This window comes from Ursus americanus, chromosome 7 (genome assembly GCF_024610735.1).
Source record: "Ursus americanus isolate L20-20 chromosome 7, mUrsAme1.1.p, whole genome shotgun sequence".
Lineage (NCBI taxonomy): Eukaryota > Metazoa > Chordata > Mammalia > Carnivora > Ursidae > Ursus > Ursus americanus.
This window is the reverse complement of record NC_142133.1, coordinates 83,757,641-83,771,392: the sequence shown is the minus strand read 5'-3', so window position 1 is coordinate 83,771,392 and position 13,752 is coordinate 83,757,641. Positions and strand designations below refer to the sequence as shown.

The following is a 13,752-nucleotide window of genomic DNA, read 5'->3' as shown; positions in this document are numbered from 1 at the left end:
CATCCCTGCAAGGATGGGAACCGAGAAGGTGGCAGGAGGGGCATGAAGACCACAGAGAGGAGAGGACCCCTCACTCAGGAACCGTGGACAAGGGCAACCAGGCGGTGAAACGCCGCAGGCACTCGGGAGCCGTACGGGCCAGATTCCAAACAGGGAGAGGATCTTGGGGCTGAAGGGCGAATCCGGATCTAGACTCGAGGCTGACAAGCGCCTGGATTATTCGTGCCCGCCTCGTCATCGGGAGCCCCACGCCAGGGCCTGAGACCTCGCTGGCCCTGCTCGCAGCGGCCAGAGCCTACAGAGGCCTAAGGAACACGTGAGCTTTCTTCACGGCGCCAGCACGTGAGCCCGTGGGAGGCTGCACGTGAGCGTGTTTCCACGTGGTTCGACAGATCCATGTCCCAGCCACGTAACACCACGGCAGTAAGTGCTCCGCACCTTTAAAAGGAGGACACATTTGGGGCGCCTGGGGGGTGCGGTCAGTTGAGTGACTGACTCTTGGTTTCAGCTCAGGTCATGATCCCAGGGTCATGAGATCGAGCCCCACATCCAGCTCACGCGCTCGACGGGGAGCCTGCCTGAGATTCTCCCTCCCTCTACCCCCCACCACGCTGCCTCTCTCAAATAAATAAGTCTTTAAAAAATAACAATTTAGAAAGGACACGTTTGCGAAGTAACACCCGTGGAGATCGACCTTGTTCAGCAAGCAGGCGTCTCTCTCTCTCTCTCTGAAGTGACCACCACACCAGCGTGAAGATGGCCGAGCAAGAGCCGCTCCACTGGGAGGACCGTCCTTCGTGCTCCCTGGGAAGATTCTGGTCTCAGAGCCAAGGCTGGTGCCTTCACGAAGGATCCGTGCTCTCCGACATTCACCTTGGACGAGCGACGCAACCACGCGGGACTGCCGCCCCGGGAGGAGCCTCCCCCGTTCCCCATCAGGGGCGGACACAGCCGGGGCCGCCCCTTACCGTCCTCATGCTGCCCGCACACATTCCGATCCTAAACTCGGTTTACCTAACCATCTAAGACTGGAGCTTCCTCTGTGCTGTGGACACACGTTCCCAATACCCACGTGGAATTTTAACACAAAGATTTTTAATCCAGTTTAAAAAATCCTTAAAACAGTCTTCCTTTCAAAACATGAAGTTGATTTGGGGTTTTCCTATTATTGTAATAAGGGAAAACTGTATCTCGGAATTGTTGAGGAAAAAGATAATGTACTAGTTTTCCTGTAACAATCAAAAAACTTGGTTGTCAAAGAGTTAACAGGGACATCAACCTAGAAATTTCAGTCAACAAATGCTAATGCAGATAAAATATAAATTCTTTATATACACGTACGAACGACCACGACCATGACATCTAAACAGTGATTTTAATGAGCTGTATATACCTGAATAAGGACTGCAAACCAAGACTATAAAATTAAGGCAGCTGCTTTATTTTGAACAAGGAACTGGCATAAGCAACTCTGAGTACACCCCCCCTCCCGTAAGGGGAGAGCCCGCCCCCGACAGCACTTCCCACCCAGTTTTGGGAGAAAAGCGTCGTCTTCTTTCCGGCCGGTCCTGTCGTCCCCCGTGACACCTGCTTACGAGGCAGGCACCGCAGGGCGGACACCTGCTCACAGCCGAGGAAGCAGGTCGGAGGGCGCAGCCTGGCGCTTCAACACGCGGGCCGGGACTCCCATTCGGGCGGACCTTGAATTAGGTGAGATGAACGTGCTCTGTCCACAGTCCCAGAGTTGCTTCCACGGAAAAATCACTTTTATAATAAAGCTCCTTTCATTAAGCACGTCGATCCCACAATCTTGCCAGGAGAGCTCGCCAGCCCCACGTCTACGACGGAGAGGAGGAGGAAGGGCGGGTCTCCGCCGCGATCCGCCGACGCCGCTACGCTGTCTGCGCCAAGAACCGCACGTACTGCCCCCGGGCCTCCAGGTGGTCGGCGGGCCGGGTGTACGCCGTCCACACGGGGTCGCCCACAAACAGCCGCATGGCCTTCACGTAGTTCTGGAACAGACGCGCCGGGACGTTCAGCGGCTGCCGAGACGCGGCCGGCTGGGCGCCCCCCCCCCCCCCCCCCGCACACGCAGCTGCGCGCCGCCCGCGGAGACGGCACGACCCCCCGGGGCCAGCAGCCCCCGCGCTCGCACAGCCAGCCTCCGCGCGGGGTGCGGGCATGAACCCCTCCGTAACCCGCCGTCTACGGGCGGCGCGCAGCCAACCCCGCCGCGGTGCGGCCTCGACTCCGCAGGGCCGTGAGCGCTGCACACCCCGCAGGACGGCATGGCCGCGGCCTCACGCCTGAATCCCGCCTGAATGCCGTTCCCGCTCCCGCGGCTCGACGCCCTCATGAGCTGACGCGCGCGGCGAGGGCACGACGCTCGGACCCGCACCACCCGCGGCGCAAGAGCGCGGACGAACGCCTCGCCGCCGGGCCGGCCCAGCCGGGGAAACGAGGGCGCCCGCCCCGACCCGGCCCCGTGCACAGGCCGCGTACGAGTGACACGCGCGCTACCTTGTCGTCCAGCGTGAAGCGGTGATAGATCCCCGCGGGGAGAGTTATCATGTCGCCCTTCTCCATGAAGATGCGGATCCACTGGTCCTCCGCGTCTCGCACGTCGAAGTAGCCGCTGCCGTCCAGGACGTAGCGGATCTCGTCATCCAGGTGCAGGTGCTCCTCGTAGAACATCTTAACCTGGGCGGCGGGGACAGGACGTCTCAGGCGCACCCGGCGCCCGCCCGGCCCAGCGCGGCCCGAGCCCCGAGGCCGGGTTCTCTGCGGCCCACCCGACACCCGACGACCAGGGCCGGGACGCGGGCGCTCGAGCAACTTCAGAAGCCCGCACGCGAGCGAGCGCTTACACCCACCTCCGCGGCCGGCAACCTTCTCGGTCCTCCCCGTGACCCTCGAGGGAGCGGGGCCCACACGGGCCGGGCACCTGCCCAACGGCACGCAGCCTAGCTGCGCGGTCAACACGCCACCACGTCCGGACTCCTGCTCCCTTCCTGCCGCGCAGGGCAGCCTCACGGGCCTCACCCGCACATGCAGTCGTCTCGCGCCTCACACGACACACGGTCGTCACAAAGATCACACCAGAAGGTCAGAAGCCCCGTGTACATCTGAGAAAGGCAGTCACCGTTTCCATAAACAAACACTTTCCATTTGTTTAAATCTTTCGTCTTCCAAAAAGTCCTTACCCCCCTAAAATGGATAAAAATACTCAAATCCAGAGAACAGTTGAAAGAATTTTACGGTATATACCCCTGTACCCACACCAAGACGACATCATCGAACTGTCTCTACTCGCACTGTTAGCGTCTCCCCGCAGGCGTGTTTGAAGCTTTCCTTATACGTTTACACATTTCCGGAAAATCCATTAAATATGTGGAAAGCGGCCACTTACAATAAGAGCAGAGCACATTAACACCTGTCCTGAATGCTGGAGGCTGTGGTGACACAGGCGTCACGGCCCCGAGGGGGAGCGATCCGGCCAGCTGCAGGTGCGCTGACTCGCACGCCCAGCAATCCCCTTCCCCGAACGGACCCTGCAGCTACGCCTCCGACCACACAGAGGCTCCTCTCTGCTGGAGTGTGAAATACTGGAAAGAACTCGGACGCCAGCGCCAGAGAGCCGCAGAGTCAACGACGTCTACGAGCACCGTCACAGCCGGACGCTGACACGACCCTGTCGACAGTCGGACCATGGGAACGGCGCGGCGAAGATGCGGGAGGGGGTGGCCCTTCTGGCGCCGTGAGACTCTAGAACTTTGTTGTGTTTCTGTAATCCTAAACGAGGGAAGATGAGCGTGGGACGGAAAACCTACACCGCACTGACCTGAGTAACTTGTGACCGTGTCACTTCAACTCCGTCCTCAGTCTGAGAGAGGGACCTGCACACCGGCTCCCGCCCCCTCAAGGGCCACCGTCTGCGATGGGCGGGCAGAGCAGCCAGGCCGAAAGCACTGAGCGTGTAGCGAGGGAAACGAGTAAGTATGCGGACGGCCCAGGGGCCGGGGTCCTCGGTGGGATGAGAGAGGGGCACGCACTGAATGGGGGAGGGCGAGAGAAAGTCCTGTGGAGTTGACTGGAATGAGAGGCATCAGCTCAAACCGATTTCTCTCTCACACACGGAATTCACAGCCCCGTCGCCTGAAAGGACCTGGGGCAACGGCCCCCAGGAGCAACGAGGACTCCTGTCCAGGTTTCCAAGTACCAGTGACAGATACCAAGAAGAGTGGCCGATTCCAGGGCCAGGTCAGGGCACGCGGAGGCGCCTGGCGCACGTGGACCCAGCGAGGACAAAGGTGCTCAGGACAATGGTGGGGATCTGGCAAGAGGACAGGAACCGGTTAGGCTCCTACTTGCTCCGTCTGGGGCAATCCGAACCTCAAAATTACTCGCTGGCCTGTAATCCATGCCCGCCATGATTCGAGGAAGACTCTATGAGCCCACACTGATGTCCACAGAACGGAACGGGCAGCCTCTCCCCACAGAGGGGGATCAATACTAGATGATAGCTAGAAGGTCACCATCCTTACCACCCTGAGAGCGGTGACGGATTCAGGCAGGAACCGTCCAGACTCACTGCAAACAGAGAGAAAGTCTGAGAAGAAACAGGGTGTTTGCAGACTCAAAGTAACCCTCCACAAATTTCTTCTTAGTTATGAGGGGGAAATGGTAACTTCACCATGAAGAACCTGACAACACAAACGTAACCAAGCTTCCAATCAGCCAGGAAGGGTCCTCTGACACACTGGCCTCCCAGCGGGGTGCACCGAGCAGACACAACACCTTCTGTGCAGGATTCCTGCCCAAAACGCATCCCTCGAATCCGATCATGAGGACACCCAACACAAACAACATAATTAGATAGTGAAGGTCTGTTGCAGAGAAACGAGAGAAAGAAGCCTGGATCAGCAAGGGAGTTTGCTTCCAGGAGAGAAGCTATTCTGGAGGACTAGGACGATGGAGAGAATACAATTACTAACGTTAACAGCACACGAGCCCCTTCGATGTAATAAGACAAAGCACTGCTGGGGCGCCTGGGTGGCTCAGTCAGTTGAACGTCCTTGATTTCTTTTTTCTTTTTTTTTTTTTTTTTAAGATTTTATTTATTTATTTGACAGAGACAGCCAGCGAGAGAGGGAACACAAGCAGGGGGAGTGGGAAAGGAAGAAGCAGGCTCCCAGCGAAGAAGCCCGATGTGGGGCTTGAACCCAGAACGCCGGGATCAAGCCCTGAGCGGAAGGAAGACGCTTAACGACTGCACCACCCAGGTGCCCCAGACGCCCTTGATTTCGGCTCCAGTCATGATCCTGGGTTGTGAGATCGAGCCCCACATAGGGCTCTGTGCTGACTGTGGAGCCTGCTTGAGATTCTCTCTCTCCTTCTCCCTTTGCCCCTCCCGCTCACTAAAAAAATAAAATTAAAAAAAAAAGACAAAAGCACTGCTAAGATGGGTAATCTAAAATTCATGGCAAATCACATCGTTTGAATCCGAGAGAACTCCTGACTCGTTAGGGCACTTGGTGAGAAATGACCCCATCCTGTAAGGTACTGCAACACTCGTGCTCTGACTGGCAGGAATAAGCTGACAGCAATCACACCACGCGTGAACGTTTACAGCGTCTGTGCTCTCGCACTGCTTTGGTGCTTACTTCAATTTGTTGGTACACCTGCCTGTTTCCTTTCTCAGAAACACACGCAGAAGACATCCAAGCTTACAGAAGAATAGTTTGGGTAGAGGGAGCCCTCGGTGACCTTCCCTAGATCCATCAGAGCACGGAGGTCACAGGATAAATGCCACCCTGAGCTCTGAGACAGAGGACGCAGAGCCCCCTGGAGCGGGTAAACTGGTACAACACGCAACCGGTCATCCTGGCAAACTGTGGCAGGCTGAGTGTGCACCAGCTTGAAAGTGAAAAACTCCTGGGGGCCCAGTATTAAGGGGAGCCCCACAGTTCTGTCCCTTTTACAGCTAGAAACCCCACCAGGTTCTCATGATGAAGATCCCAGAAATATCCTTTCACGTTGCAGGCAATGGGAGGGGAAAGGAGCCATTTTTAAGTACTTCCAGAACACCCTGCACACCAAAGGCCAGTACTCCCAGGGAACCAACCGTACCAGAGCCTTATCTGACTTGCGGGAAGGCCACCTCCAGCCCCCTCCAGCCTAAAGGGAGAAAGAAAAGGCCACAACAGAAGAACCAAGCCCACTCAAGACTAGACTGCACTGTAAGATCACAGGGCACTTCTCCTGCCGACAGGTGACTGCACGACAGGGGTCCAGAAGAGTAATAGTGAAGTTATTAAGGAAAATTTAAAGCTTTGGAAGAGCCGTGAGGCACAGAATCTATATGAGGAAGAGTGCTTGGAGAAACAAAGACCCCGGGGAGAAGAAAAACAAGGAAACCAGAGGAAACCAAACCCCTGGCACCAGCATCAGCAAACGGAAGTCCCACCCAGATAACACAAACCCTCACACCAAAAGCCGACTTGCCTTAGTTCCTCTTAACAGACACTACACTCTGGCTTTAACCAAAAATAACAGGCCGTGCTAAAAGTTAAGGAAAAATCCATCTCTAGAGACAAAGCAAGCATGAGAACCAGACAGGGACGTCACACACAGTTCGGAAACTGAAGCCCAAGGTTACCTAGCAAGTAAGTGCTGGAGCCAGAATTTAGAGATCTTATTTATTTATTTGACAGAAAGAAAGAGAGCACAAGCAGGTCGAGCAGCAGAAAAAGGGAGAGGCAGGCCCCCCACTGAGCAGGGAGCCCAATGGGAAATTCGATCCCAGAACCCTGGGATCATGACCTGAGCCGAAGGCAGATGCTCAACCGACTGAGCCACCTAAGCACTCCAAAAAACCCACTTTAAAATAAAGACACAAATAGGTTAAAAGCAAACTTCTGGAGAAAGATACACCACGTTAACAGTAATCAAAAGAAAGCTCAGGGAGCTATATTAATTCTGGCAATGCAGACTTCAGAACAAGGAAAATCATCAGGGATAAAGATGGATATCATGTAATGACAAAATGGTCAAATCTCTAAGAGGACAGGACAATCTTGAACATGTATGCGCCTAACAACAGATGTCAAAATACCCAAGGCAAAAACTAACAGAATGAGAACACATAAATCAACCATTTTCGCTGGAGATTTCAACACCACCCATCCATAAACAAGTTCAGCTAGCAGAAAATCAGAAAGGAATAGCTGTGGAAAAGCACCACCAATCAACATTCATAGAATGAGTCAACCAGCAACAGAATACACGTTCTTTTCAAGCTCACGTGGTGCATTCACTAAGATAAACTATGTTCTGGTCCATAAAACAGCTCAATATATTTACAAGGACTCAAGTCTTATAAAATATATCTCTGATTACAGTGGGATTAAATTGGAAGGCAATAAAAGAAAAGTCTCTGGAAAAGTCCCCATATAATTGGAAACTAACACATACAAAAAACCCACATAGGTCAAAGAAATCAAAAAGGAAATTAATCTGGAAGTATTGGAACTGAATGAAAATGAAAATCATTCAAAATTTGTGTGATGCCACTAAAGCAGGACTTAGGGGAAATCCACAGCACTAAACACCTACGTTAAAAAAAGAAGGCTGCAAGTCAGTGACCTCAGCAACCACGTTAAGAAATTAGAAGAAGGATGGCTCAGTCGGTTGAGCATCCAACTCCTGATTTCAGCTCAGGTTGTGATCTCAGGGTTGGGAGTTCCAGCCGCAGGTCTGGCTTCCTGCTCAGTAGGGAGTCTGCTTGGGATTCTCTCTTCCTTGCCTTCTGCCCCTCCCCCCCCACTTGCTCTCTCAAATAAATAATCAATCTTTAAAAAAAGGAAAAAAGAAACAACAAAGAGAAGCTTACACTAATAGGAGTGAATATAACGATTCCCCTCTTCAAAGAATTTAGAGTTACCTTACCTTTTCTTCATAATTTGGTAGTTTATCCTTGCATATGGTTATTATGTCCATCCAGGAATAGTTTCTCTCTTTTCGGATCTTTTCTAATTCTGGATCATTCTCATATTTGTCCGCATCCAACTATTAAGTAGAGTTTAAACAACAACAAAAAGGAGGTCACATTAACGCAAGGAAACAAAGAAATGTTCTTTCTGCATCTCCAACATGATTACACTCCAAATATATCATCCAGTCCACTGTCAAGTGCAAACTAACCTTCCTTCCCCCCTTTCCCTACTTATCTGGAGGGTTTCCCCACCCTCCGTTACAGCTACTGAGTGCAGTTGTACTTAATCCCTGCCTCCCTTCTCCCCGGCAGTTCTTCCTGGGGGACTCTACATCCCCACTCCAGTCCCACTGACAGGAGCCCAGGTGAAACACCCATGGCCAAGACTGTCCAAGGTCACTAACCCCACCTCCACCCCAGTCCTGTTCCTCCAGCACCAATCCCCTGCAGGTCTAACCGATCTCCCTATGACATCCCTTTGGTCAGCTGTTTCCCTGGGCTGAAATGACTGATGCCTACAGATAAAACCCAAGTTCATTACACTGGGATGAGAGGCCTTCCATCAAGTGGCCCAGTTGCCTTTTCTACTCTGTCCCTATCATCTGTTTTTTTTTTTTAATCTACATTCTAAACCAGATAGGATTTCCTACTCTCCAAAAGACGCTTCACATACCCACACCCTTGCTCCTGACAGTTCCTACACCTAGAAATCTCCATCATTTTCATGCATCACAACCCTATCTATTCTTCAAAGTCCCATTCTAACATGTTTGTCATGAAGCACTCCCCTAGGACCCCAGCCAGAGTTAATCTGCACTCCTACGTCAAACTATTGGCAATGAATTTAGCATACCTTGCATTATGCTGCAATAAAATGCACATTTTTAAAACCTTTTGATTTATTTATGGGAGAGAGAGAGCACAAGCAGGGGGAGGAGCAGGCAGGGGGAGAAGCGGGCTCCCTGCTCAGGGAGCCTGCTGCGGAGTTCAACCCCAGAACCCTGGAATCATGACCCGAGGCGAAGGCAGACGCTTAACCAACAGAGCCACCCAGGCGTCCCTTAAATGCACATTTTATCATAACTACTGAATGGCAAACTCCAGAATATCTTAAAGTACTTGTCATCAATACATTAATTTCTACAAAGATGACTCCCAAAACTATCAAATCCACCTCAGGATGTGCACAGCACTGCTCCACACTAGAACAATCTAACTTCAAATTGTGTGTATGAGACAGAGCTTTCGATCACTCTGCTGTGTCACTGATAGCAGACGTGCAAAACTGCTCCATTTGTTCCCACTGATCAAGAACAGTTATTATGAAGGAAGTATATAAAAACACACAGGACACGAAAGCCACAGAGTAAACATTATTTACTTATTTATTTTTAAGTACACTCCATGCCCAACATGGGGCTTGAACTCATGACCCTGAGATCAAGAGTTGGATGCTCCACGGACTGGGCCAGCCGGACATCCCTAAACATAATTTAATTCTGACAGCCCTTTGACTTATCCAGGGCAGAACTAGAAGGTAGGAGGAACTGGGTCTGACCCCACAGAATAACTAAAAGATACCTTTTAAAACATGGTATTTTATCCTTTGGTATTTTATCACATGGTATTTTATCACAAGTTGATCAATATCTCATTCTTCCTCTTAAAAAGCACAATGAAACCCCCAAAGGGCAGTAACTTGACTCTTCTGACTGGTTAGATTGCAGATAAATTGATTTTATGATAAAACAAAATTTATTTCCCTCTCATAATAGACATTATATACCATCTGATTGCCTCAAAGATGGTACTTTCCAGTACGTTAAGTGTTAAATCTTAGCCTGGGAAAAAGATAAATAATCTGTAAAAATTAACACAGGCCCCAATCAAAGGGTTTAGTAGAGAAGTCCTTTTAATGCCAAGGAGGCTAGCCGGGTTTCATTACCGCCCACCGTGAAGGAAAGGAACCCTGTTTACAAGAACCAGGAGGCCAGCAGGGGGAGCCCTTACACCCAGCATCAGCTGCAGACCAGCGGGAAAAGCCTCACCTAGCAGGTGGATGCCCCTTCACACCTGCAAGGAAGGTTTCCTGGGCCCAGCACAGCCCAGCTAACGAGAAGCCACTGCTCCGGCGGACTTGTTATAACAGCCCCCTCAACTCCACCCCCTCTTTTTAATAAAAGACTGTTTATTTTCATTTATTAGGGGAACTTGCCTATAGTTTTTGCTGTGGTTTGCGTATACTGGATTGCAATTCTCTGCTATTACTAAATAAACCCATTTTTGCTGGTGAAATAACTGGCAGCTTTCTAAGACTGTATTTATTTGAAACAGAGAGAGAGAGCACAAGCAGGGGCAGCAGGGGAGAGAGAGAAGCAGACTCCCCGCTGAGCAAGGAACCCGACCTCGGCTGGATTCTAGGGCCCTGAGATCAACCTGAGATCACGACCTGAGCCCACGACCTAAGCCCAAGGCCCACGCTTAACCGACTGAGCCGCCCGGGCGCCCGTGGCAGTTTGATCTCGAAAGTTTGCACTACCAGGGGCGCCCGGCTGGTTCAGTCGGTAGAGCCTGCACTGAGTTCAAGCCGCACGCTGGCTGTAGAGATCACTTAAAAATACGGGGGGGGGGGGGGGGGGAGGGGACTCTTTAAAAACAACAACAAAGTTAGCACTACTCAACCAGAGGCACCATGAAGACTGGCTCGCTTCTCCTCTAAGAGGGACCAGATGAGGTCTAAAGAGCTGTTGGGCTGGAACATTCTCTGAGCCGGTGTCACGGGGGAGAAGCGTGGGTCCAGGCAACCCGGGGTTCATTCCACTCTGGCCCCAGGTGGAGCACGCGCCGTGGGAGCAGACACCACAGCGGGCTCGGGCAGCTGGGGCCCTGCAGCCCGCGTGTGGTGAGGGCGGTTCGCCGCGAGGAGACCCTCCACCCCGCACCCCTGCGCGCACCTGCCGCCTGCGGGGGAAGACTGCGCACCACACAGGACACCCACCGCACAGGGGTCCTGGGGAGGGTCTTCAAGGTCTCCCGCCCCGCTCTCGCCCCGTGTAGTCCACTAACAGCGCGCCCGGCGCACCCCGTCAGACCACAGACCCCAGGCAGGAGGCCACCTGGGGCGCCCGACTCCCGCCCTCGCCCGACTGCAGGGCACGCGCAGGACGGCCAGTACGCCGACGACGATAAGCATGCGCACGGCGCCCCGAGCGCCTAAAACCGCGCAAGCGCAGCATGCCCCGGAGGCGGGCCACCCGCCCCCCACTACTGAGCATGCGCACCCCTCCCAGGTCGCGATTCCCGGCGCCGCTACTGAGCATGTGCACTATGCCCCGGGCGTCGCCGACCATCCGGCCCTCCTACTGAGCATGAGCAGCACCTCTCCCCACCCCCCGGCCCTGTCCCGGCCGCGGTCCCCACTCGCTGCAAGTTGGGGCGTGCGGGGAGCACGGGGGACCCGATGGGGGGGGACTGCCCCTGCCTACCTTCCAATAAAGAACCCCAAGCCGGCGCAGCTGCTCCAGGCCGACCGGGCGGCTGGGCTCGGCGCGGTGGGGCAGCCTCGGGTCGTCGGCGGACTCGTCCATGTACCAGGCCTGCACCATGGCCGAGCCGGTCTCCGCGAGCAAGCGCTGCACGCCCGCTCGCCCCCGCCCCAGACCCTGACCCTGACCCTGGCCGGCGCCTGCAGGAGGCGGCGGAAGAAACTCGGGCGAGCCGCGCGGGGAGGACGCTTATCCCGGGGCGGCCGGGCGGGGCGGGGCGGTGCTCCCGGCGGAGGGAGGGGCGAGACGGGAGGGCAGCTGCGGGGAGGAGGGGGCCAGCGCGCGCCGAGTGCTCGCGGGGCAGGGCGGGGCGAGGCAGCTGCGGGGAGGGGGGTCCAGAGGTCATCTTGACCAGAACAATCGGGTGAAACACTACTGACATGAAAGGATTTCTATTTTACCGGACGGAAATGTTAGGCTGGAACATTCTCTGAGCCCGTCTCGTGGGGGGAAAGCGTGGCTCTGGGCGAACCGGAGTTCATGCCACTCAACCACCAGAGAACCCACGCGACCCACGTGGGGCACAGCGTGGCTTGAAGTCCGGTCGAGTCACCACAGAGGGCCCAGGTGTCACTCAGGGTAGGCTACCGCGTGCTCTCCATTCCCCCCATCTTTGCAGTATCAACAGTCGGCCCTGCCCTCCGTTGTTAAACTGCCCATCTCCCTTCCGCATGGTGTTATGTTCTGGGGGAGGAAAAGCAAACTTGCCCTTCCCATTCCTTGAATTGATCATCTGCTTAGCAGATTAGAAAAGTTTCATTTTTTCAGATCATTCAACCGGAAAAGATCTGATCATCTCGCCATCCGGCTCAGCCTCTAACGGGGCATCAAGTAACTGGGAAGCCCGTGGGATTGAAACTAGACCTGACAGCACATCTCCAGAGCCTGCAGCCCACTCTGAACTCCGGGAACCACTGTGCATGAAGCACACATAGCTTTTGTGTCCGTGAGCTGCTGCAGTCCCACATCTGGTGGAGAGCCCCCACCTCTCCAGTCCTCAGGTGACCAGCCGGTGCTTGTCCCCCAGGGGGACACCTTCCACATCACTGCCCATCTTCTCCTGCGCTTCACGACAAGGCTTCATGATCTTGTCTCTGATGGGGATCTCGCCCCACCAGGAAAGCTTCAGGGCTCACCCCTCCCTGCAGACTACTCTCACAACCTAACCCAGGACCCTCCAGTGGCCACATCCAATCATGCACTTCTGTTCTTGCCGGCTCTAGGTCACAGCTGCCCCCTCCCCTCCTGAAACGCTTCCTTCTCACTTCCCTCCAGCTCCTTCCTGGTTCTTCTTGGCATGACCACAAAGTTGTGGCATGTCCTGTCCTCTATCCACACACACTCCAGGTGACCTCATAGAGTCCAGGATACGCGGTGACTTCCACATCTGTCTCCAGCCTGGACCTCTTTTGAGACCTGACCAGGTGTCGAACTCGGCATCACCACTGATGTCAAACCTAACTCAGCGGAAGCGGAACTCAGTTCCCTGCACATCCAGACAGGTCACTCCCCAGCCCTTCCCATTCCTGCCAACAGCCGCACCAACCACCCAGTGCCCGAACCCAGAAGTCTAGCAGTTTTGTTTCCTCCGTCTTACCCTCAGCATCCAGCCAAATCGAGCAGCAGATCCTCTCGCAACAGCACAAATACACTCACTTCATCCCAGCTCCTTCTGCCTCCTCTCGGCCTGCTAACACTGACCCGTGAAATGGACCTCTGCTCCCACTTGGGCACCACTGCCAGCCGATCTCTGCAGAGCACGTATTTAAAAACACAAATGGGGACGCCTAGGGGACTCAGTCGGTTGGGCGGCCAACTCCATCTCAGCTTGTCTTGATCTCAGGGTCATGAGTTCAAGCCCTTCATTGGGCTCTATGCGGGGCATGGAGCCTACTTTAAAAAAAAGTTTTTTTTAATAAAAAGTAAAAAAAAAATACAAACAGGATCTTGTCCCTTGTCTGCTTAATCCTACTTTCCTGACTGCCCTGGCTCCTGACCACCTCTCCAGCCCCTCTCCCTCTTGCCTGTCCTCTGCCCTCCACACACTCCTGCCTCTCAGCATCTGAACCCGATGTCCTCCTATGCGTCCTGTTCTTAGCGTAGATCTACCCTCCCTGCAGAGGCCTCTGACCCCTCCCTACACCTCTGGGGAGGCCCCCCTGCTACACTGGTGCTGGTGTGTAGTGATTTGACTAATGTCCGCCTGCACCTTGG

The 13,752-nt window shown here is 54.1% G+C and overlaps 1 protein-coding gene and 1 long non-coding RNA gene across 2 annotated transcripts; one reads left to right on the top strand and one right to left on the bottom strand.

The window, feature by feature from the left end:
* Positions 1–1,420: 1,420 nt before the first annotated feature.
* Positions 1,421–11,747, bottom strand: ADI1 (acireductone dioxygenase 1). Its single transcript, XM_045788896.2, has 4 exons — positions 11,479–11,747; positions 7,948–8,067; positions 2,521–2,700; positions 1,421–2,012 (listed from the first exon to the last, which is right to left on the bottom strand). The coding sequence occupies exons 1-4, from the start codon at positions 11,596–11,598 to the stop codon at positions 1,893–1,895; spliced, it is 540 nt and encodes a 179-aa protein (XP_045644852.2). The 5' UTR covers positions 11,599–11,747; the 3' UTR covers positions 1,421–1,892.
* A 105-nt stretch (positions 11,748–11,852) lies between these two features.
* On the top strand, positions 11,853–13,502 carry LOC123786603 (uncharacterized). Its single transcript, XR_006778007.2, has 4 exons — positions 11,853–12,117; positions 12,307–12,539; positions 12,886–13,040; positions 13,142–13,502. It is a non-coding gene; the product is annotated as an uncharacterized LOC123786603 (long non-coding RNA).
* The last annotated feature ends 250 nt before the right edge of the window (positions 13,503–13,752 follow it).

Bases quoted from the DNA above. Each gene is read 5' to 3' on its own strand.
- ADI1 (XM_045788896.2), bottom strand. From the start codon at position 11,598: ATGGTGCAGGCCTGGTACATGGACGAGTCCGCCGACGACCCGAGGCTG. The intron at 8,068-11,478 runs GTAGGCAGGGGC...TCTACTTAATAG, and splicing joins TTGGGGTTCTTTATTGGAAG to TTGGATGCGGACAAATATGA. The intron at 2,701-7,947 runs GTAAGGTAACTC...CCCGCCGCCCAG, and splicing joins TACCAAATTATGAAGAAAAG to GTTAAGATGTTCTACGAGGA.